Source organism: Crocodylus siamensis, chromosome 1 (genome assembly GCF_052110815.1).
Source record: "Crocodylus siamensis isolate JL-2025a chromosome 1, ASM5211081v1, whole genome shotgun sequence".
NCBI lineage: Eukaryota > Metazoa > Chordata > Crocodylia > Crocodylidae > Crocodylus > Crocodylus siamensis.
In genome coordinates, this window is record NC_143395.1 from 198,795,367 (window position 1) to 198,821,549 (window position 26,183).

Below are 26,183 nucleotides of genomic sequence, written 5' to 3' on the forward strand. Positions count from 1 at the left end.
GTGGCAGGTCCTGTCAGACCAACCTGGTGGCCTTTTACGATCAGATCACCAGATGATTAGATGCAGGGGTAGCAGTGGATATAGTCTTCCTGGACTTCTGGAAGGCTTTCGACACTGTCTCTCACCCCATTCTCATTAAGAAACTGGGGGGCTGTGGTGTAGACACCCACACAGTCAAATGGGTCACTAACTGGCTGGAGGACCGCACCCAGAGGGTGGTAGTGGATGGGTCCTTCTCAACCTGGAAGGACGTGGGCAGTGGGGTTCCGCAGGGCTTGGTCCTCGGGCCCACGCTGTTCAACATCTTCATCAGTGATTTGGACGACGGGGTACAAAGCACCCTGTTCAAATTTGCTGATGACACTAAGATGTGGGGGGATGCGGGCACACTGGAAGGATGCAACAGGCTACAATCAGACCTAGACAGGTTACAAGGGTGGGCGGACGAGAATAGGATGGGTTTCAACACAGACAAGTGCAAGGTGATGCACCTCGGGAGGAACAACTGGCACCATACCTACAGGTTAGGGAACTCCCCTCTTGTCAGCACGGAGGTGGAAAGGGATCTGGGGGTCATCACTGACTCCAAGATGAACATGGGCCGGTAGTGTGGAGAGGCAGTTAGGAAGGCCAACCGCACCTTGTCATGCATCCACAGATGCATCTCAAGCAGGTCCAAAGAGGTGATCCTCCCCCTATATGCGGCACTGGTCAGGCCGCAGTTGGAGTACTGCGTCCAGTTCTGGATGCCACACTTCAAGAGGGATGTCGACAGCATGGAGAGGGTCCAGAGGAGGGCCACTCGTATGACGACAGGGCAGGCCCTATGAGGAGAGGCTACAGGACCTGAACCTGTTCAGCCTCCAAAAGAGAAGGCTGAGGGGGGATCTTGTGGCCTGTTATAAACTAGTCAGAGGGGATCAGCGGGCACTGGGGGAGTCCCTGTTCCCCCGAGCACCGCCAGGAGTGACCAGGAATAACGGTCACAAGCTGGCAGAGGGTAGATTTAGGTTAGATATCAGGAGGCACTACTTCACGGTCAGGGCAGCTAGAGTCTGGAACCAACTTCCAAGAGAAGTGGTGCTGGCTTCTACCCTGGGGGTGTTTAAGAGGAGGTTAGATGCACATCATGCTGGGGTCGTTTGACCCCAGTATTCTTTCCTGCCATGGCAGGGGGTCGGACTAGATGATCTACTCAGGTCCCTTCCGACCCTAGAAACTATGAAACTATATGCTCAGGTCCCTTCTGACCCTCCTAACTATGAATGTTTCCATAAGCCATGTACATGTTTAATCCTTTTAGAGACATCCTCATACCCAATCCATAACTCATATGAATGGGTCTCCAGGCTCACAGTAGAGATCAGGTCCACAGTGATACGCTGTGACAAACATGTACCATAAGTTAATTATGAATTGCAAGAAAATGCATTTCCTTTGATCAGTTTTCAATGGCACTCCCTGAAAGCTGCTTGTAGGAGTGTGCGAAGTGGGCCTATTCGATCGGATTTGGCCTAAATCGGGGACAGTGATTTGATTCATCGATCAGATCATTGTCCCTGATTTGATTCGGCCAAATCCGAATCTGAAGATTTGATGCTGATTCAGAGACTCGGCAATTCAGCTATAGACACAGCTTTAAATGTTTTTTCTACATACCTCGAGGTACCAGGCGTGGGTCGTGAACACTACGATGCTGGGGCAGATGGAGTGTCCCACAGAAGTGTGGGAGGCCCCCCCCCACATGCTCTGTGGTAAACCCAGAAGTGGACTGGAAGTATTTCCGGTCCTCTTCCAGGTCCGGCGGGAAGCGTGCTGAGGGCCCCCCTCTCCCCTACTCAATGACTGGCTGCAGGGGGACCCCGTATGCCCTCCCAGACTCAGAAGGCACCAGTTGCCAAGCTGGGAGGGTGCAGGGGGCCCCCCGGCGTGCTCCCTGGCAGACCCAGAAGTGGACCAGAAGTCCTTCTGGTCCACTTCTGGGTCTGCAGCCAAGTGTGCTGGGGAGCCCCCTACATTCCTGTGGGATGCTCCATGCACCCCAGCACTGCAGCATTCATGAGCTGCCTGGTACCTTGAGGTATATAGAAAAAACATTTAAAGCTGTGTCTATGTCCAAATCTCCGAATCTTTCCAAATCTCTCCGAATTGATTTGGAGGGTTCCGATTTGATTCAGAGAGATTAAAGGGTCTCCTGATTCGATTTGGATTCAGAGATTCAGTCACCAAATCAGGCTGAATCTCTGCTGAATCGAATCAGGGACTGAAGCTTCACACAGCCGTAACTGCTTGCTCCAGTATTTGCTCCCTTTCACAATAGGGATAGGAACATCTGATTTACCTTTTCTTTATTGGTCATTATTATTTATACCTCTAAATATGTCTTATTATTTATCTCCTCTTGGTATTAGCAATCCCAGTCTTCACAGCCTCTTTTTAGAGGGGTTCATCTGTGATCTCCTACTGCTAGTATCTCTCTAATGAGACAGCTTAAGTTCAGTTCTGGTCACGCTGTGGATTTTCTTACCTAATGGTTGTGTCGGGGGAAGCTATACATGCACAATCTTAACTCTTACAACTATGCAGTGAATTTTGCTTAGGTAAGATTGAGCTAGAGGTGTTCAAATGACTTGGTCAAAACAATCGAGCCTTTACACTCATACTACCACAAAGCTGATTCCAGCCTGAACTTACATTACATAATGTAGTATGAACAGACAAGTGTGTGTGTATAGTTAATATGGGACAAGATTTCCCCAACCTAAAGAAGTAAAGTTAGCCTTCCCAATTTATACTGAGACATGTGTCTGATTTTCAAAACTGCCAAGCTTTCAATGAATCCCACTGGGAGGTGTTGGGTGCTCAGCACTTTTAGAAGCAAGAACTTTTGACTTTAAACACTAACTCAGCAAAGGCATATTAGAAAACTCCTGAGGCCTGGATCTAAACAACCTGAAATCTACAAAAAGAAGTAGCTACTGAGTTGCTTTGATGAACAATCATAATTATTGATAACAACAAGACTAGCATTTGAAATGCACTGATCAGATACTATTAAAAGAAAACTAAGAGATTCTGCAGGTAAAATGCATAAGCAGATTAAAAAAAAATTAAAGCAAAAAGGGATGCTAGAATAAATTAGCCATCTTAGGGTATTAATAAATGTATAAGTAGTTTGAAATGCAAAACACATAACTTTAGAGTTTAATTTAAATTCTATGAAAGCCTGGATTAAGGAAGCAGGGTATAGTGTTTGAAGAAAAAAAGCTTAGAACTTCATTTCTTATGTTCAATACCTCTCAAAGGTATTTTAATATATTATGTCTGTACACATGGCTTTATTTTTAGACCAGCATAGGCAGAATGTCTATAGTGAAGGCTCCTCAATATTTTTATGGTAAGATTGTTTTTGCTTGTGAAATTAACTGTTTGGGCTCAATTTTCCCATGTCTACTAGTATCAGGGTAAATTATTTGGAAAGTTTTGGATAAAATGGCTCATCCATTTCATAAGGAAAGACTGGGGTGGGAATGGGGTGAAATTTGTGACTTGCCTTGTTGAGAATTTTTTTTTTTTTACAACTATTCTTACAACTGTTTCATGGACAGCCTTGGTACCTTCATACATTGAAATGGTGACTTGAAATCTGGCAAGAGGATTCCTATGTTGTTGTAGATATGCCTTGAGCTGTCTGCATAAAAATCCACTGACATTTGGCTGAAGTGCAACCCTATGAAAATCTGTTTGCACATGCTCAGTATTAAAATTTGGCAACTAACTTTCAATGCAGTTGTAAACTACAATGAATATGTTCCAACTCAGGGCTACTGGGGCTCACAGCAGGACTTGCCCTGCAATTGTTGCTCCCAGCTGCCAGAAACAATTGCAAAGCCAAGGGCAAGAAAACCCCTCCTCCAGTGTCGTTATACTGGTCAAGGAGGTAGCATGATGCCTTGAGAGCACTGGAGAGAGAGTCTTTTTGTTTTTGGTGCTGACAGCACTGTGGGCAGCAGCTGCATCCCTTGCACTTCACTCATGCCAAAACACTGGAGCCCCTGGCTTACAAAAGGATCTTTGGAAGCCAAGCAAAATCCCCAGTACTATGGAAGTCCTCCCTGGGGTTAGAACTTGAGTTTGCACTAGTTTAGTTTCTTTATCTGGCAGAAAATGGCCAGAGGAGAGATAAGACTTTCTCTCTCTGTCTTCTGGAAGTGAGGGGTTAGTGGCAGCAGGTTAGTTTCTCATCCATTCCATGCTCTTTTAAAATGTGAAACCAACTGGGAATGGGAAAAAACCCATTAATCTGTCTTTTAGGAAGCTCAAATGAAGATGGACTATTGCTCTGAATTCCCTAAGCCAAAGAAACTGTGATCTCCCAGTCAGCTCTATAGCAGGCCAGGCTGACAATGCCTCAGGTTCACAAAGAATAACACCTTGCTCTATGATTAACTCTGCAGACTACTGAGCATGAACAAGGAGGTGTCAACAATCCAGCCCTTAGGCATTTGTAAAGGGGCTGTCACAGTATTCAGGCACTTAAAGGACTATACAGTTTACGTGGCACAGTATAAGAGACAGCCATGTATGAGGATGCAATATTAGGTAAGAGACAAGGTTCCATACCTGAGACCCGCTTTTGATGAACTAAGGTTCCCTTTCAGATGACACGTCTCCCTCTGCTCCGCTGCTTGCACTGGGGTCATCCTTACTACGAGGGGCATTTCTTTCTCTACTTGATTCAGAAGGTACCTTGGTTCTGGTCTTCTCTTTTCTTTGCTGCTGTTTTTCAAGCTTGGTGAGCTGTTTGCAAAGAAAACATACAAATAGAATTAATAGCTGACAATGCCATCAGAAAATTTGTCAGTTCGGACCTCTCAGACTCAGGATTGTACTCTACTTCCCAGAGCGCACAATCTAGTCATTTGCCACTATGGAAAATGATCAAAACTAGGATCCTAAAAGGAAATCTCAGCTTCACTGTTCTTAAAAGCGTTCTCCTGGAAAGCCATTGGGGCCCACAGGTTTGTGGTTAAGAAGAGGCACTATGATTTCAGGGAATACTTATTCTATAATCTTATGGCCAGGGATCCTGGTTTTCTCTGTTTAAAAATCACAAATTCTTGAATTTAAAAAAAATCCAAAATTCTCTAATTAAAAAACCCAAACTCAGCATTTTTTGCAATTAAAATGAAATGATACTATATATGTATCAGCTGAACATAATGTTTTATATTGATATATTTACAAGTTGAAAGCAATTTGGAAGTCTACCAGTGCCTCAATCACTATAATAAAATAAATTCTAAACACCTCTATGTTTTGGCATTTGATTTTGGGTTGGTTTTTTTTTAATAATGGAAAATCATAGCTCCCTCTGCCCTTTCACTCACTAGGACACAGGTCCAGGTGCCGCTGTTGCCCTGGCTGCTTTGTAGTGTTAAGCAGCCCTGATATGCTGGTGCCCTGCCTTGTCCCTGCCATTGCCCCTCACTCCCAACCCACAGTCCCCTGTACCTACCAGTGCCCCTCATTCCTGACCCACTGGCCCCTGGCTGTGCTGGTGCCCCTCACTCCAGACCTGCAGTTCCCTGACCTCCCCCCAACCCTGCCAGAAGGAACCCCAGGCAGTCCTCCATCCCACCTGGCCCCACACGGACTCACAGGACTCCAGCAGGGCAAGGGGCTGGGTGAGGTCCTTCGAGGGCAACGGGGAGTTGTATCGCCAGGCCACCAGGAACTGGTGCCCGTGTTCTTAGGGGCAGGGGGGCTGCATGTGGCCAGGAGACAGTCCCCAGGGTTGGTGGGGGGAGGGGGTCATGGCCAGGCCACTTGGCATGGCACAAAAGCCCCAGCCTGGGACAGCAGATACTGCAGGCATCCTTCCTCCTCACTCCAGCCCATGCCAGGGCTGGACTTGCTCTGCTGCCACCTGCATGCATGGGAACCACTATAGCCGACACAGGCAGGATGGAGGCTGCCTGGAGCCTCTCACCCTCCTCCAGCTGCCCACAGCACAGCCCAGGCCAAAGCTGTGCAGTGGGCAGCTGGAGAAAATCTCCCTTGAGAGAGAAAATCTGCTTTTTTCTGCAGCAAATGGAAAATCCAGATCCCTGCTCAAGACTAAAGCAGAGCCAAGAATTGAGCAGAAATATCCAAAGTCCTGAGGCCTTGTCCACAAGACCACATTTAAGGGGAATTTCAGAGTAAAAATAGTTATTTGCCCCAAATGCTAAGAAAAAAGAACATCCATTTCAAGCAGAAAAAAATCTCTGCAAACTAAAAAGAACAGGATGAATAAATCATCGCTCAGGTAAAGACCTTCAACATAGCATTAAAAGTCAAGCTACGTTGCATGCGGCTGTCATTTTGGCATTCATTTCCCATTTTCAAAAAAACAGTCTGCAACATACTAATCAGAAGTACTCTTATTGACTATGGATGCCACAGGATTGTATTGGTTTATTTTGTGTTCTACATTTACTGTGTTTTATCAGCTGCTTTTTCTCTACAGTCTTCTCAGTTAAAAATGTGCTAATCATCACTTCAAGACTAGCAGGTTTTGTCAGGGTGAAAGCCCCAGAGAACAAACTGAGCTAGTTTACGTTCTGCTATTTAACAAGCTAGGAAATGGTTTCATTTACTGTACAAGATGATATATTCTAATTTATCCGTATATGGTATGGTGCAAATTAATCATCAAGCCAAGTGTATATTTTACCCAACATACACATATTACTTATATGCACAGTAGTCTGAATCCGATATTTTTGCATACAAGGGAACATAAATTAGAATTTTCTAAGAATCTTTGTAGTTTTGTGCTATTTAGCCTGTCACAAAACATATTCATGTGGTCTGTGTGGTTCACCGTGCCTCTTATTTATATAGCATCAGCAGTTCCAGATCAGAAGCAGGGTCTCATTAAACTTAGCACCATCTAAAGCCACAATATAACAGACTTTGCCACAAGGAATCTACAGTAGGTGACAGAGTGGTAGGTACAAATAAGCCGGAGGGAGGAGAATGGAGGACAATGGTAATCATTTAAGAATATATATTTACACAGACTAACATTCAAATCTACAGGATTGGAGTGAACTGTAAAGAGATGTATAGATATTTGCAAATATATACATACTGGCAACCCCTCCTGGCCCTCAAACAGTTATCAGTTACTATTATAGATCCCATATTAATGTCTTACCTTCACCAGCATAAAGGCTGTGAGGTATATGGCAGACAATACTCATTATGACACATTTCTAAGCAGCTTTTCACACTGGGAATTCATCCTCTGGCAGAATTAGAACCATCCCTCCTCTTATAGCACACACAACCCCAACAGTGACATACTGGGCATGCCTACACGTGCAGTTAGCATGCCTGACTATACTCTAGTGCAGCACGCTGAGCTGGGGCAAAGCAGCCCCAGCTAGCAGGGGATCCCAGAGGTCCCCTGCTGCAGAGAGCCTGGCCGGGGCACACAGGTTCTTCAGTGCTAGGCTAGCCAGCAGGCAGCCCCTGCACTAAAGCACCCTCGTGCCCTCAACCAGCTCCATCAGCATCTACATGTGCACTGCGGTGGAGTAAATAACTCCGACGTATGATAGTACTTGTGTTTGGCAGTACTATGCTATGGTGGAGTTAATTAGCTCACTCTGTTCTAATCGCACCACATGTGTAAACAGCGACGTTTTACTGTGGAGCTAATTAGGCAACTCCACAGTAAACATCTTGTGTAGATGTGCCCACCTACCTCAAACTACGGCAGCTGAAAGCTAGTTCTGCTCCTACTGCAACTTTCGCAGATTTCATTTAATCTTTTGTGACAACAAAGAGATTATCTAAAAGGGATGAAACCTGTTCTCTGAAATGGAAGATTCTCCACCTCTTATTATTCAATTTAAAATGAAATACAATACACAACCTATAACACTGTGGTTCAAACCTGGTAATTCTTTCTTTGAAAACTCCACAAGCTAGCCTAATCAAAGGCCAAACTTCCTGAGCTCTGAAAGCAGGTTGTATTCTTATTGTGGCGTTTGCAATATGAAACTTGTTGGGGGTGGGGGGGTGCATGCACACATGCATGTACTTCATGTACAAATAGACTATATGTTCAATTACATGCAGATCCAGGGGCACACAGCCCCCATGCCCTCCCGGGCTATGTGCAGCAGCATGAGCCCCCCTCCCCACCCTTCCCACGCCCTCCGGACGAGCCGCTTGCATCTCTGTACCATGTCCTGCCCTGACTGTGCAGCGCCTGCCCCAACCCCAACCCCAACCCCATTCCCTCCCTCACCGCAGGAGCCTTGATCTGCCTCCCTCTCCTAAAAACAAGAAAAAAATATGCAGGGGTACATGAGCTGAAACTTTGAGACAAAAGGGGTACACTTGTTAAAAAAGTTGAAAACCCCTGATGCAGAGGATTGATGGTTGCCTACTATTTACAAGGGACATTTTCAGACAACACATTTCACATTTCTAAGAACCAAATGGTTCAAATAAGCAGGCTCTCATGGAGGGTAAGCAATATATCAGGGGTTCCAAGGCAACTCCAGATCTATCATGATTGCTGCCCGTACAGCAGACCAAGAATATATCTGTCAATAAATAATTTCCCAACTCAACCTTCAACCGTGTTAATAGAGAAAAAAATGGGAACTGGGATAATTATGGAATTGAGTCCTAGCCCCAGAAAAAGAACTAGCCAACAAGAGTCTGTGTAGCAGCATTTCCCCCTGCTCTTGCTGCAAAAAAAGGAATGATTAAATTAGCCCATATTTTGTTTCAAGCATGCTATATAGCATCTTTTATATTATAGTAGATTAAAAGGAAGATATCAAAGTGAATTGTTCCTTTCAGCCTAGACACAAAGAACTGTGAAATAAATCAGAATGCAATATATATGTATGAAGACACTAAACTGCTAATGTATCATCATCCCCAGATCATTAATCCACGGGTCAGAATCCACATACTTATGCAATTAAATATTCATTGCTTTGTACACAATAAAGAGTAGCAGCTTTATGTTTATTACATGAGCTCTATAAGATAATGTGATAATTACAATACCCTTAACTTTTCATTTCCTTGCTTTTAAAATGCCCAAGGTATTTAAATGATGTGAAAGAAATGTGCTATGTTGTCACAACATAAAAAAATAAAGTAGCTGCATGTTTGGGCTTTTAGATAAAACATAGTTGGCTCTAGTTCAACAAATCATGTTGTGCAAGGCATTCATTGACAATATCCCATAAAGTGTGCTAATCTATTTTTACTGAGAGACTCCATGGGCGTGTCCAAACGAGTGAGCATGTGCCTTTTGCAATGTTTTATTATGATGATAGAGACACTGGTAGACTTCCAAGTTGCTTTAAAATTGTAAATATATCAAAAAACATTGCCCAGCTGATTTGATCTATCTCTCTCTACATACACACACGCACACACTTATATATATGTCTAGTAGTCTTTTGTTTTACTTGTGGAAGAACATGGACTTTGGGGTATTTTAAAAAGTGACTTTGGGACTATTTTTTCCAGGATTTTGCAGTTTTTCAAATAGGGAACACCAGAATTCCTGCTAGGGAGGCAAATGGCAGGACCCAGGCAGAGAAGCCTCCTCAGAGCTGGCACCTGGGACCCAGATGGAGGTGGCTGACCTCCTAGCCCCTTGGGGCCAGGAGGACATGCTTTGACAGTTCAAAGCAGGCCACCACACTGAGAACACCTTGCAGGCAATAGGTGCCCAGATGGCTGAGTGACAGCGCACATGGCAGTAGTGCTGCACAAAAGCCAACTGTGCAGCTCCAGCCCATTAGCCAGGCCATCCTCATCTGGCTCTGACAGGCCTGCAGCCTAAGGACCACATGCTGTCACAGGTGGCAACAGGTCACAGACAGGCAGCAGCCCCCACTGCCAGACTGCTACAGTGGGTAGAGAGTGCAGGGAACTCTCAGGGCTGCTTCAGCAATCCAGCTGGCACAAGGGGTAGTGTCTCCAGGTACCATTTGGCTGGGCCCCAGAAGCTCCTGAGAGTGAGCAGCTCTGAGCTACTTGCTAGGGCAGCTTTTTATACTGCTGGGGCCAGCACAGGTGGTGGTCCCAGCCTCTAGCTCCCCCTGGCTACAGATCCAGGAGGATCCAGGCAGGGTTATTTTGCCCCAAATGGCACAATTTGCTCCACACCAAAGTGCATGGCTGGGCACGTGCGCTGAAGCAAAAATCCCTGACTCAAATTTGTACCACTTCTATTTTAGCTGCTGCAAGCACATGTTCCTGCATGTGTGGAACTGCTGGCTAAGTGAGCTTCAAGCTGTGAAGAAAGCTTCTTCAATTTTTGGAGATACCCAGAAAGCATCACAGGCTCCACCTATCTTCTTTTTAAAGAGACTATAGGCTGAAAAAAGGAATACTTAAGTCTGAAAATGAATTAAGGCAAGAATTTAAAATGCAAGCCCTGAAAACTCTAGTATCTGTCCTGAAGCATAATGGGTACATCTGAATTCCCAGGCCTGCGAGCCTGGGACATGCATGTAAGGATGCTGGCCCAGTAAAAAATATGGCTATCGATGGACACGGATATTGACAGACATGGTAAATGAGTGTTGCTCATTTGGGTTTGGACTTTAACTGGCTACTGGATTTGGACTGAGACAGGAATACATACATACATCTATTCATCTCTCCTAGGCTACCTGCATTATATTTCTGATTTCTCAGTAAGAACAAAACTCCCACGAACCAGACAGCTTTTTATAAATAACCCCCCCCACCTATCCTACTGACATTTTCTTATCAACTGTGTCCTTTAAGCCGACACCCCATGCTTATTTTATTAAAGATCAATTTCTGGTTTTATTTAACAGCTGAACTCCAGAAGCAAGACAAGAGTCAGAAATATCTCCAGATATCTCAGATGTTGTATGGTTGTTTCCTCCTTCATCCCACAACAAAATGCAAAAGCCCTTTGTATGTAGAAGGCAATTTTTCTATTTAATTTACTGATATACTATTTCATTGTGGTAGGGCTGATAAATAAAGCATCCAGAACTTTGAGAAAGCTTGTTTTATTCCACTACCTGATTAGCTGATGTGTGAGGAAACAGTTTTGAAAAAATTCAAGAAGTACATTTGTGTTGACAACTTCTTTGCCAAATTCTCGCTTGAGGCAAATTTACCAGTACATTATAGATGTGAAATCCTAAAAATGGATTTCTTCAAATTGAAAATCTTAACAGAATATTGCAAAAGGTTTCATTCATCCTGAAACTGCCATTATGTCACTTGCAGCACCATGCCACACCACTTTTCAAATCAATTTGCCTTTGGTAAATGCACTGTGAAACTAACTGGCCACACCAACTCCTCTACTTACATCCGTGAATAACATTTTACCTCTCAGCTCCGAGTTATTGGGGAACCCTGGCACAGGACGCAGCCTGTCTGACCCACAAAGAATTCCCCCTCCCCCCCAAAACACACCTGAACAAGAACTGATTATGAAAGACAATGAAGATGCAGTGGGAGGCACACCTAAAGCCCTCCAGATAAGGGAACAGCTACCCTAGGTCTCATTTGCATCCGAAATGGAACCAGATGACAATTCATTTACATGGGAGATGGAGAACAGAAAGCCCGAAGCAAAGACCGCAGTGAATTCTGGGATCAGAGAAGCAGGGGAGCACTGCGTGATGGGGAGTCTGTGCTCCAAATGCTAATCAACCCACATTTACACACACCCAGCTCAGCATTTATCAGACCAATTCTAATCTGGATGTACAAAGGACTTCCCACCCCTCACACCTCATCTAACCAGAACTAAGAAGAAGTTAAGTTTAACAAGTGTCTTGGGTCGTACATTCCCCAGTCCTACTATGAGAGTCCTATTTGAACTTGATTGACTAAAACTCAGTTGCCGGGTTAGGGAATGCTGAGGCAAAGAGACCGAGTCAAAGAGGGTATGGGTAACATTTGAACAATGGTAAAGGGTTCATCACAGCTTCCAGCCTGTTGGAGCCCTGACCACAAATACTGTCATACTTTTCCCGGGATGACAGGTGGAAGTCCCCCCCACAAAGTTTATGAACACTTCAAGTAATCAATACCTGGAAGATCTGGAAAAGTCATGCTTGTTCACAACAGGTAAAAATACAAAACCCTGATGCTGCAAGCTATCTGTTGTTTCTGAAGAAACAATGATATATCCCATCTAGTATATCTGCTATCCATAAGAATTTCAAGCTGGCTCCTAAGTGTCTGGTTACTCCTTAAAAACTTATGTTTTTCCTGGTTGTTAATCAGTTTCTTAAGATGTTCCAAACCAGATATCCCCTTGTCAATAGAAAAGACAATTATTTACACTGTTAAAAGAATGCTTTGAAGAAGCTGAATTGAGGGTATAACAATCTGTAAAAAAAAAAGCAGCAAAGTTGTGCTTCAAGAGGGGAAATCTCTCTGACACCATCTGCTGTCGTTCTCAAGAAGCTGGACAAAACAGATCATCTCCTTTCAAGGGCTGTGCTAAGAACTTTACCTGTCAGCACTGGAACCTGAGTGCCTTGGACTGGTGAGATCCCAGCTCTCACTCTCTCACTCTTTTCTCTTCTCTCTCTAAGCACAGATTTCTGAATCTGAACTGTATTAGTTAAGCTTGAGCTAAGTTTCCCCAAATACTTAGTGAAACCAGTGTAGTATTGGAACTGTTTGTGTTTGATTTCCTTTGCATGTCTATTATTACTAGTACCATTATACATTTCATATACTCAGCAATAAATAACTTTTATAGTCAAACTGGTGGTAACTGGGTATATTTTTCTTTCTCTACTTCTCCTTCCCCGCTTGCTCTGCAGCAACGCTTCTTTTACCTAAGCCAAAGATCCCTGTGAAGCCCAGAAATACTGTGGGGTCTGCTCATCAAGAGGCTAAAGATTGAGATGTGCTGCATTTGAAACACATAAGGGGATCAGCTTGTACAGGCCGACTGAGGCAGTTTGGCTCAGACGTGCCCTAATGAACTGAATGCTGGCCCATGAGGGTGTCAGCTGGACACCCCGCTGGATTCAGAGGTATTCTGTTTAACTGTGTGCTTGTGTCTGACTGTAGTTATTGTTGCTCTGGTTCACTGATTCTTGGCATATGAGGGTGTCAGCCTGTCTGTGCTGATCAACCCTGCCGGCTCAGGTGTGTCACGTTAATCTATGTGTGTGTGTGTATGACTGATCTGGTAACTGGAGGAACCCAGCCCCACTGAACTGAGTCCTGCAAGATAGCTCCGTTGGGGGTGAGGGCTTGCAGAAGGGAGAGATACAGCTCCGTATAGAAACACAAGTAACACAGCCAGCACATTGATAGAATTACAAAGACCCTAGAAACATATCCCTAATAAACGAGCACACCCCAAAGTGATGGGCAGACCTGGTAACAAACTCAATTGGTTGGTTACTTAAAATTAACTCTCCCAGTCTGAGGCTTGTGCTGCCAATTTTCTTTTATTTTCCATAATTACTAGAAAACAGAAAGGTGTCCATATTTTCTTTTCCCTTTTGGCAAGCCTCTGAATTTCTCTTGGCCTCTATTCTAGAGTCAATATTTCTTTTCTTTCGTTTGGCTCCATACTAGAGGCATGAAAGAACGTCAAGAGAAAGTAAGCAACCTTGGTAGAATTATTATTTTGTTTGCTGTTCGGTACAGTAGCAGGAATTGAGCTCATGTTTTTTGTGAGTCATGCCAAAATACAGTATTTAACACATCCTTTTTGTTCTATTAGCAGCCCAAATGATGTGGTATATTTAATTTTGTTCCTAGAAGGAAACAGAATGGTGTACCATACACAGTGGTCCCCAACTCCTGGCTTACCCACAGAACATTTTGCTTTCCATACATACATGTTTCTTGAGGCTGACAGAGAGCAATGCCATTCACAGCATGGTTTTATTCAGAATCAATGTAAGCTGACCACTAACAAATAGATTCACAGCCTTAGATCCATGTGTCTTGCACTGGAAATGGTGTGCTAACTGCTCCAGTTGGGGTAGGCTTCATTACCACTGTATCTGAACAGTTTTCCCTAATGCAATGGTGCAATAGAAATTGTGTTAGCCTTCCCACACATATGCAGAAGTACCAACCAGCACAGGTCAAAAATCATGCATTGGCTTCCGCCTCATTCCCCCCCCCCCAAACAAACTATGAAACTGGACTAAAAATATGATTCCAAGAATAATAACTTGGGAGTTGGTCTTATTTTATTTTTGATATTTTACTGTATAGGTTTCTGCCATGAAGCTATCCACTATAATCATGTGAGTAGGAAACTTTCATTAAAAAAACAAAGCTATTATTTTCACAAAATCATAAAACCAGAGCAGAATCTTTAGGAGAAATGTCAAATAGCTTGACAACTATAATAAAATCATAATTGGTAATGCTGCATTGAGAGAAAAATGATATATCAATGGTTCCCAGTCAGTCTGGGAGGACTTTTTAAATGGATTCCTGCAGGGGGTTTCCTAGCTCCAGTACTAGTCAATGTTTTCATTAATGAGCAGGACAATGGAACAGAGAGTGCATTTATAAAATCTGAAGGTGAGGGGTTGCAAACACTCTGGGAGATGGGAGCAGAATTCAAAATATCTTGATACATTGGAAAAACAGTCTGTATGTGAAGAACACTATAAACAACTGCCAAGTGCCATACACTTACAAAGGAAAAATCAAACGCATAAATGCAAAACAAGGTGCAACTGGCTAGGGAACAGCATAGGACAGTTGCCTCACTCTGCATCTACATGGTGAGGTTGTTGCAGAAAAGGCAAATCTTACTCTAGGCCCCTAGTAGATGTTCAGTTACAGGTGCAATGGTATCTGAAACACAATCCTAACAATCACACCTCCTGCCATGCTACATATGCATGGCAGGAAGTGTGACTGGGATCAGGGATCCGATCCCAATGACATTAGACTGCCAGTGCCCTGGTAGCTCAGAAAACAGCTGACAGACGCTCCCAGCTGTGCGAGCCCATCTAAGCCAGGGGCTCCAAGCACTTCTGCAGCTGGGAAACCCAGTCAGCTGACTGAGTTCCTACCTGTGGAAGTGTGTCCATGCTCTGGGGGTTGGCCACACATTCAGTTTATAGCATGATGGACACCAGCCACAAAGTTATCACACATTTTATGTGTAATAGTTTTGTGGCTTCTTTCCTGTTTTATCATGCTATTGAATGAACCTGGGGCTGGGCTGCTACCTGGTTAATCACATTTTAAGAGGAACATCTGTCAGGGGCCTAGAGAATATTAACAAAAGTGCTGTATGCAAGGGGCTAGAGGCTAATCATTCTGCCTTACCCAGCCCTGGTGAGGCCTCAGCTGGAATACACTGCCCAGTTGTTGGCACTGCACATTGAGATAGATGTAGACAGCACTGAGGAGAGTCCAGAGTACAGCAAGAGTGACAAGAGATTTAGAAAATATGACACAGAATGAAAGGCTGAAGGGACTGAGTTTGTTTACTCTGAAAAAGAGAAGGCTGAAAGGGGTGATGAGATAACAGTCTTCCAATATTTAAAACAGTTACAAAGAGAACAGTGATTATGTGTTCTCTACATCCACTGGACACAGGACACAAAGCAATGGGCTAAATTTGCAACAACAACAAAAGATGCAGGTTGGACATTTGTAAAAACTTTCTAATCATGAAGTTACTTAAATACTAGAACAGGCTACCTTGGGAGGCTACCAAATCTTGTTTGACGGGTTTGAGAGTATGGACAGTTCAGGTACATGTGACCCTGTCTCATTGCACAGGGTTGGGGCAGATAACTGAAGTCTCTATCAGCCCTACCGTTCCATGTTTCTAAGTCAACTGGACCTATACAGACCAAAAGCAAGTGCATAATTAAATAAATTATAACCAGCTACAAACAGGAAAAACTTCAGGTGAAGTCCTTTTCAGTGAATATATAAGGGAAACAAATCTTCTCCCATTTCATCCCCTTCTCACTCTCCATCCCAAAAATAGTGTTTGAACAATTGCTCAAATGCAGTACCCATGAAAAGGACATCCAAGAATCTTAGGACAAGTCAAGACTGACTGTATTTACCCCAATCCAAGACAATCCTGAATTTAAAATGATCCCCCAATAATTCAATTCTATATAAGGAAATTTTATAAACATGTTATCATTTGCCATGTACAAAGTCTAATTACTGGAGGGTTGTCTTAACTTCATCCATACCGCCACTGCAGCAAGGAAAACAGTGAGAGGGGTCATGCAGTTGGGAGGGCAGGTGGTGGGGGAGGCAGTAGGAGGGGAGCAGTACGAGACAGGCAGCATAGAGGCAAGGTGGTACGGGGTAGGTCTGGGGGGGCAAGCAGGTAGCAACCTGCCACCTGTCCAGCCTCCACTTACCCCCATCTCCACCCCACACGCTGCTTCTGCCTCCCCAAAGCCTTGGGCCCCCACTCACTTTCCCCCACTCCCCTTTGGCCCAGCCTCTGCTTCCTGCCTGCTCCCCCCAACCCTTCACTTTTGCTCCGATGCCAGCAGGCTACCTCCCTGCTCCAACCTGTGGCCCAAGCCTGGCCCCTGTAGTAGCAGTGCCAGAAAAAGGGTAAGTAGTGGGGGAAGGGGATGTGGGGGAGGAGGAGAGGCAGGTGAGGAACAAAGGCTCTGGGTAGGGAGGAAGAGGCAGGGGGTCAGGCAGCAGCTGTTGCTCCAGCTCCACCACAAGGTTGGTGCTAGGTAGAGCCATAGCAGCAGCTGCCTACTCTTCCCCCTCCGCAACCTTGCCAGCCCCTCTTTCTCCCCCCCACCCCAGCTGCCTCTTAATTAAATGGAGGGGAGGAACCCCTTCTCAGAAATGAGTAAATAAAGTGTTTTTTGGCTTTTCAAGCCTCCTTCAGATCATGTTTTCATGTCAAATTCTAAGAAACTCATAGATTTCATAGACATCAGGGCTGGAAGGGACCTCGGGAGATCATCGAGTCCAGCCCCCTGCCCAAAGGGCAGGAAGTCAGCTGGGGTCATAGGATCCCAGCAAGATAAGCATCCAATTTACTCTTGAAGGTGTTCAATGTAGGTGCTTGAACCACCTCCGCTGGCAGACTAGACCTTGGGGCCTCGGACAGTAAAGAAATTCTTCCTTATGTCCAGCCTGAAACGGTCTTGCAGGAGTTTGTGACCGTTCGACCTCGTCATCCCTTGGGGTGCTCTGGTGAACAGACGTTCCCCCAGATCCTGGTGGTGACCCCTGATAAACTTATAGGTGGCCATCAGATCACCCCTGAGCCTGCGCTTTTCCAGGCTAAAGAGTCCCATGGCTCTCAGCCTGTCATCGTAAGATCTGTTTTCCTGACCTCTGATCATGCGCGTGGCTCTCCTCTGGACTCTCTCAAGCTTCTCCACATCCTTTTTGAATTGTGGAGCCCAAAACTGGTATAGAAAAACTGGCCCATTCAGTACTGAGGAAAGACCTTCAGTCCAGTGTAAAAAAATAATGCACACCAGGAACAAACCTATGAAACTGAAAGGGGGAAAAAATCTTCCTACGGTTTATGTTCCTAAGAGTGCTACAACCTTCTGGTCACTCAGAAATACTGGCTACGAGCAACAACAAACAGGTCTAGAATCATTGCCTGTAACAGTATGCATCAAATAAACTCTGAGAACGGTGCTTCCTTCTTAAAATCCAAAATCTTACAGGAAGTGTGCATGGCCATGAGTAACTATAAGAGCTACCAGTGGTTCAAGCACCCAGGTACACAGCACAGGACAATCAGAATAGTAAAGCAGGCATAGGAAACAAATAGGGTACATAGCACTGTTGATGCTCTGACCTTCAGAAATTATGTCCCTGAATATACTAAAAGCTGGAGTGTGGGTTACTGATGAGCAAGGATCCTGGGTTCTGCTGTTTAAAAATTGCAAATTCTCTGATAAAAGTTACCAATTCTCAGATTAAAACCCCCCAAATATGCGTTTTCCTGTAATTAAAATGAGACGTGTGTGTGTGTGTGTGTGTGTGTGTGTGTGTGTGAGAGAGAGAGAGAGAGAGAGAGAGAGAGTTGAACACAATGTTTTATTGATATATTTACATTTTTAAAGCAATTTGGAAGCCTACCAGTGCCGCATTAAGTATAATTAAATACATTCTAAATACCTATACATTTTAGTATTTGATTTGGGGCTTTTTATATCATGGAAAATCAGAGCTCCCCCTGCCCCCTTCTTTCACCAGGACATGGGTCCAGCTATGGCCGTCTCCCACCACTGCTTTGTGGCGCTGAGCAGCCCTGCCCATGCCATTGCCACTCACTCCCAATGCACAGCCCCCAGCCCTGTTGGGGCCCCTCACTCCCCCACACCCTTTCCCCCTACCCAGGTCTGCCAGAGCAGACCCCCTGCTGCCAGGGCTATAGGGCCAGGGACCTGGGTTGGCAGCCCCCTACCCCCCTCAGCAGCACCCGAGACCCAGCTGCTGCCCATGGGAACAGAGCAGAGTCTGGCTCCCCCTCCCCCATGAGCGGCACGCCTGGAGTGGAGCCTGGGGGGGCAGGGGGAGGGCGGAAGTGGGCTGCTCACTGCGGGCTCAGGCTCCCCACCCTGCTGCTCTCCCTTTGGGGCCTCCACAGCCCAGCGAGTGAGACACAGCATGGCAGGGCACAGCAGGGTGGTTCCAAGTTCCATGTTGCCACCGTGAACCCTGCACCATCATGGTGAGGCACCTCCTGCCCGCCCTGCAGCAGCAGGGATGGTAGCATGGAGCTGTGCCCCTCACTGCTGCCAGGCAGGCAGGGGGCACCTCGTCATGGTGGCACGGGGCTCGTGGCAGCAGCACCGAGCTTCCCCGCCCTGCTCTGCCCTACCCTGCCATACCAGGGCCTGCCTGCTGGTCTGTGGAAGTCCCAGGGGGAGGGCAGCAGGGCAGAGAGCCTGAGCCTGCAGCAGGCAGCCTTCATCTACCCCTGCCCCATGTACAAATCTGGGAGGCACATGCCCCCCCATGCTCCTGAGAGCACATACAGCAGCAGGGAGCCAGCCCACCTTCCCCCACAACCTGAGCTGCCCATGGCTCTGTCCTGCTCCCCGCTCTGGCCCTGCAGCTGTGGGTTCTGGCCCCAGGCCCCAAGCCCCACATACCACCCGGGCTGGGCAGCAGCTCCAGCCCCAGACCTGCCCAACTCCCTCCCTCCCTCCCTCACTATAGGGGCCTCAATCCCCGCCTCCTCCCCGACTTACCTGTGGGAGCTGCCCTCCAAGCTGCCTGGTGGCCATGGGAATGTGTACGCACACATGTGCACATGGCACCCTTTGCCTGATTGCCCCTCTCCTGCTCCCACCAGGCCCTTGCAGGTGGGAACTCTGACAGCCTGCAAGGACAAACTAACAGTTTCCCATGTTTTTCTCCTTTAAAGGAGAAAATCCAGGTTCTTCCCCTTAAAATGAGAAAATCCAGGTTTTATCACGTTTTTCTATGGTGAACGGAAAACCCAGATCCCTACTGATGAACTAAGGAACAACAGAGAAGCCTGAGGTGTGGAGCCACAGTACACTGCACACTCCCCCCACCAACTCGCCCCCAGGTCCTGTGATTGACACCATAAGGGACTGTTTTATCTGGACGACAGCCTGCAGTTATAATACACACCTTTGTTGCTCATGGTCCACATGGTTTGTATATCCTGATGTACTTCTTGCATCTACATACATTAGTTGCAGGTACGACATTTCCCAACCTTTGTAGGAAAAGCCACGTCACAGAGTTGAAGAGCACATCTTGGCTGCATAAAGAATGATGAGCTAGAACTAGTAAACTGGAAATCTGTGATATAATCCCCCAAATTTTTGTAATCTGAGTCTGCCAGGATCCTTGAAATCAGACATTTCACAAAAGCCAAGCAGATGAATGCTTTTTCTAAAATACAGGTCACCTTGCTTCCCATCCCCAAGCATTCAAACATATGTTACCAAGGATGTTGGATTTCTGTTCAACTCCTGCAGCAGTTGCTTTTAAAAGCATATACTCTGTGCAGCACCATGCTAAAATCATTGGCACAGCTCATGCACAAAGATGTTTTGCTGTGATAAGGGTCTTTATAAATTGAATCTTACTGGGCAAAAATAAAACATGCTGATTTAAATTCTGTTCAACACATCTGGGGAGAAGAATGTTTGTCTACTGGCAAATTTGTACAGAAGAGGGAGGGGCACTCTAGACAGCAATGATACAGCGCTACTACCGGAAGACCAATCTCTTCAAAAGGAGTCATCCTTTGTACAGGTTAAAATTAGGATTTTCCAAGGTTTTATACACTAGAAAATATTGTGTAATATTTTAATGGGTTTGTGCCTCCATGAATCTCTTTTCACATATTTGCTTTCTTGGTAACAGTCATTTTCCTTCAATTCCACACTTTTTATCTTTTCCCTATATTGTCTAATAAAATCTTGAGATGGAGATACACCCTAAACTTTAATAGAGACTCTGGGCCATCCACTTCTAATTTAGATTATATGAAAAGAAAGAGAGGAATAGGGAAGAGCATAAATACAAACGTTTCCATTTAACATTTTTAAAAGTTAAAGCAAGCCTGGAAGATGAAGAGAAGCCAAGAGCTTCAATGACCATCCTCCTGCACTGCTGAGAGCCTGAATGAACAGCATTTTGCTACCTATACAAAAACTACAAAGCAAAGCTAAGAAACAAAATGAATTTGATCAGACCATTTTCATTGTTCAACCTCGATGAAATGCAAGAGACAAAATAGTATGTTGTATATGGGACCAAATATTTTTTTTTGTAATTCTTTAATTTTAAATAAGTGGCTATCGGTAATGGTGATAAATAAACTGTGGTCTAAATGCAGGAATTTTAGGTTGATCGTTCCCCTTTAAACAGGATTTACTGAAAGTTTTCTAAATTCAAAACAGTCATGAGGAAAAAAGAAAAATAAAACTCTGCTTTTTTGCCCAATGCCTGTGGCAATGGAAATGTCCAACTATGCACAGATTATATTTGATACTCCAAAAAGTTATTATGCAAAATAAAAAATAAGCTAGCTTCACCCTGTATTGCTATAAACTAAGAACATACAGTTTTATATGAAGGGATTTAGATAAGGCACATTTCTAATGAAAAGGAAAAAATGTATAATTGGATGATGTGGTATTATGGTATTATTCTTAACAGTTATGCAAAGCTGTACCAAGATAAAACAGCTGTCAGATAAACTTCATGATTAATACTGAAAAGCCTTTGCATTTTGCTTTATATTCTACTGCTATTACAAGATGCAAAACAAACTAAGCCACCAACCAAAAACCCACAAAACTTTGCAATGCAATCTTTCCCATAGCCCTTTATCAGAGAAGCAAAGCTACAAGGATTCCACTTGGTTTAACCTTCAGCTCTGATCATTTTATTAAAAAGTATATAATTTGTAAAACATAAGTGGATTTTTAAAAAATGTCAGTAAAGGTGTGTTTGTCTTGAATCAGGAAGGATTAGACAGACAATGGATTGGACTTTCACCGCCAGAGGCCTGTGCAAATCCAACGTTCAGAATTAAATGAAATGAATTCAGTGGCTTCAGCTCAATTCCTAGCAGACTGTATTCCAATACTTCTATTCTTCAAAATCATTGCAAGACTATCAGTCTGGAACTGGCAAGAAACCTCTACAGAAAGTGCATCGCTTCTGGACAAGTGGTTCCATCAGGATGGGTTATGGGCTGGCTGTACAATTCTGAAAAAAAGTTAAGCGCTACTATCTAATCATATGAATAAGTTTACTCAGGAGACTGCTTACTTGGGGAGTTAAGGATAATTGTTCCATTGTAAGCTTTACAACAGCATTTCAGGGCTATATGTAGCTAAATCCATTAACAGCAAGGATCCTGAAACTATATAAAATGAAGTTTCAAAGTTTTTTTGCTGGTAACTTCTGTTCTTTAAGTTGGTGTATTCTTAAGAGAAAGTTGAGGGTTCTTTCATCTTTGGGGTCTCTGCAAAACTCAACATATTTTTTCTGATTACTTGTACTAGAAATGCATATAAAGTAGTGGTCCTCAACTAGACAGGGAAATAGATGGCTGAGGGAATTAACAAGGGAATGCAGAATAAGCCCAACTCAGGTCAATACTAAGTAAAATCATTATCGTCAGAATTTTCTTCATACTTACTATAAAAGATCAAAGGATGGGATCTTAGCGCAGTGACCATTATCTACATCATGAAATAGCACCACTGACACTGGCATGAACCATCGGTAGCAGTCTCATGAAAGAAGCATGTGGACTGACCCAGAGACTTGGCTACATGCTGCCCCTGAAGGATGGTACCGCCAGATTTTGGGCACATAGATGAGGGTATGAGGAAGCCTGTACTTCTTTTGCTGGGGCTACACTTTGGTTTTGCAGAGATTAAACTTCAGGCTCCAGGTTTGTCCGTTTGGCACCTTTCACAGCAAATGAACACTCAGACAGAAATCTGTTCTTGCTACTCTCTGCTACTTTAAACATTTAATTCAGCAGAGCTCCCCTTTTACGCTGTCATGAAAGTAATGCCCCCAAACCCCCAAGAACGTCTCCTGCCAATATTTGTTGTTTTCAAGCTTGTAGACCACCTGGCTTAAACACACCTAAGAAATATCACTTTTGGCATGGTGTTCTTACAGGCAGATATGCTGCAAAATCCAACTTCAATTTTTTTTCTTGAGTGAGAAGTCACTTAAAATGAAAGATTAAAAGTGCTGAGTACCAGCAGACAAAGCATTGTCTCATCTAAATATGGTCTAAATGAGATATATTCATCTCTATTGTCAATACTGTTATAACAAATAAGTATTATGCGTAAGCCTGACATACAAAAGGGAAAGATGTCATCAATGTTATATCTACACATATGCTCTGGTGTTGGGGAGGTAGGAGGGGGTTAATTAGAGTGGTTTCTGGACAGCCACTCTCATTAAAATGCCACAGTGTCATGTGTATTCAGTGTCCCACATTTCAAAATGGCTGTGAGGGCATTTTAACTAAAGCTCGTTCAATGAGTTTTAGTTAAAGAGCCCCCACCGTCATTTTGAAATGCGGGACACTGCATACATGTGATGGTGAGGCCCGCTGGAGTGTTCTAATTAGAATGCTCCACCAGACCTGATTAATCAATTAAATTGAGCCTGCTCTGACACTCTAATTAAAATGCACATGTATAGGCACCCAATGAATAATCAAAACCATGCTATATATATACCGTTTTTTCTTGCCCGTTTTCTTCTGACTTTAGCAAACTTCTGAAGCAATGTCTTGGTTAGATATGATCTTCCTTTCCAAAACAAGCTTGCTGATTAAGGAACTAAATTCCTCCCCCACAATATTTTTCCTTTGTTTTGGTTAATTGCTTTCAACAGAAACCAGGCTAAGTAGCCTCAGAAACCAGCATGCATGATAAGAGAAACTTTCCAGGGCTGAGTACATTTATGGCTGAGGTTCACTTAAGTTGTTTAGCCACTCTAGGAAAATTAAGCCTCATCATTCATCATGGTTCCAAGCACCATGAGTGGTAAAAACAGTAACAGAACATCCCATATCTAAAGATCCAGATGATTTTAGCACATTGCCTCACCTTGCACCGAGATGATCTAATTGGCACAGAGGTGAACATGCCAGTGTAGGTGCCCTGGTAGTTGTAACAGTAGGACATTTTAAGAGAAACATCTAGGGTAGAAAAGGTCCTAGGGAGAAGACTTGGTTTTTAACTGAGTTCTTTCCTATTCCCACCCTCTTCTTACTTTCTAACCAAACCAGCTGCTCCTGCCTGAGATATGAACATCCTTATGTTTTGCTTCAGGCAGGAAAAAAACTCTCTTCAGTTGGATTTTTTTTTTTATATAGAATCTAAGTAAATAGGACTATATCAATATTGTATTTCAACACTATAAAGTTTTCCATTTGTTTTGAGCCTCAATTTCAGAACAAAATGTTGCATATGTCCTAAATTTAATCTGAACTTTATTTTGTCATAGTCTGTATTAATTTGAATCAATTAATTCAAGTCTAAAAGACATGAAGCACTGCTCCATGAAATCACACTTGTGAAAGACAAAGAATCATTTCCATTTTAGTATTGCAAACTTTTTTTTTTTTAAAAGAAAAGAATGAAGGATAGGATAAAACTTATCAAAAAGGCATAGGTACACATAGAGTCAACAAATCTTTAGGAACTGTAATTTTTCTTCCAGAACATTTAACTAAGCATTGGAAATCCAGTCCATTCATTTTGACAACAGCTCTCTCTTCATTCAACTACATATTAACTAAGAAACATTTGCAAAACACCACCATCTACTGGCTACAAAGGGAATGCAATCCATACATCTGGGAAAAGACCTGGCAATCGATATGGCTGGCAGACCATTAGAAGGAAGAGGCTGTCTCCCATGTCTGGCAAGCCTCCAAAAGTTCAGTAATGAAACCCCTATTACAGATGTCTTGAGCCTAAGCCCAAAGGGGTTCCTTTGGGATCATCTCTTCTTCAGCCTCCTGTTCAAATTTTCCACCATTCAAAACCAGGAAGCAGAAAGCAATTCCAGGAGACAGCAGTGAATGATCTCACCCCAGGTAATGAACAGCAGCAAGTAGCCAGAAACTCCTGGCGATTAGCATGGCTGCAGAAGCAGCCAAAGCAGGAATTTGAGTCATTCCAAAAACCTTTCCTAATCCTGCCTAGAAGGTCTCTGCCCAGTGCCGCCTGGTTGTTTAGTCCAACAAGCTCTCTCAGTCATTTCCCATCAGGTTTATCTTGTGCCTGTCCCTCTCTCTGACTCTCTTCTCTGTCTGCTCCACCTTCCATTCAAGGTCCCCTTCACTTGATGCATCTTTCCATTTAGCTCATACCCTCCTACCTCGTCCCACCCCATAATGTCATGGAACCTGTGTCACCATGGCATTGTTCACTCTGCTTGCATAGGGTATCCTCCTCTCCCCCAACCCTGGGTCCATCTGGTCTACGCAAGATTAGGGGACAGGGAAAGTCTCCTACTCTGCACTTGTATAGTGAACTCTACAGTAGGAGCCTATTCTCAGTGAGTCCTGGGACGCTGCCTATTTGACATTAATAATAGCTCTGATTAAACTGCAAGCATTCATTTGAATACACTTCCAGAATCAGCATCAGCTTGCAAATGTTTTGCAAAACCAAGAAAAGGCAGCACACAGAAAGAATGAGATTGGCAACAAGTAACAGCCAGCTTCAAAGCTAATACCACACACTGAAGCACTGCACTGAAGGAAAAACGCTAGAGTTGCAAGGTCAGGAACTCCAAAGTTCAGAAATACTAGAATTCAGGCTGCTTGAAACCTTAAGTTGCCTCCCTTGCATGTGTGAATGATGCTAGTCTTTTATTACATGAGTGCATGCTATTTATTTCTACCGCCTGCCTTGTTCAGTGTACAAAATGGACTGCACTCACTTTACAAGCAGCTGTTCAAGATTTTTGTTTCCCCCTTGCTGTGCTTTCTGGCCTTATTTACTCATTCCCTTGCAGAGTTTTAATATGGGGCTCATCACAAAGGTGCCCAGGTGCTTTACAGACATTAATTTAGCTTTGAGAAACCTAAGCAAGGCGAAGAGGTGCTCTTACCCTCTTTTTAGGGACGCAGAACCAACACGCCAACTGATGAAGGTCAAAAGCATCTGCTAATTTTGGGTGCCCAATTTGAGATGCCTTGGGACTAATTTTTCAGAGCACTTTGCTTTATACAGCATGTTCTATATTCAGACTCAGCCCCCAAGGATTTAGTTGCAGCTGCGAGAGCTCAATGCTTCTGCGTATCAGGCATCAAGGACTCAAGGGACTCTGAGTAGAGGAAAATGCCATTAGTGACTACCTGTGAAGAATCTGGTTTAAGTGACTTGCATCATATCGCAGGGGCAAGGACAGAATCCAGTTTTCCAGAGCAGTAGTCAGTTGTCTCAACCATAGGGCTGTCCTTTCCTTTCCTGCAGTTCCCTTTCTCAGTTGCTACAGCTCCTAACTTCTACAACAAATGAAGCAAGCAGCCTGCAGACAACAACTTCTGTCACAGCCCTATAAAAACCTTGCCCGACTGCTGTGCTTGGCCACCCCCCATCCCTGGATCCTCGTGCTTTTATGTTCCCCAAAGTCAGAGTAGACAC

At 44.1% G+C, this 26,183-nt stretch overlaps 1 protein-coding gene across 1 annotated transcript in view; it reads right to left on the minus strand.

Moving 5' to 3' along the window:
- The window catches only part of DTD1 (D-aminoacyl-tRNA deacylase 1), a 142,186-nt gene that overhangs the window by 13,610 nt on the left and 102,393 nt on the right, over positions 1–26,183 (minus strand). The window contains exon 5 of the mRNA XM_090052067.1: positions 4,624–4,800. Within this exon, the coding sequence (XP_089908193.1) occupies positions 4,645–4,800 (156 nt within the window). The 3' untranslated portion in view covers positions 4,624–4,644. The remainder of the gene's footprint in view (positions 1–4,623; positions 4,801–26,183) is intronic.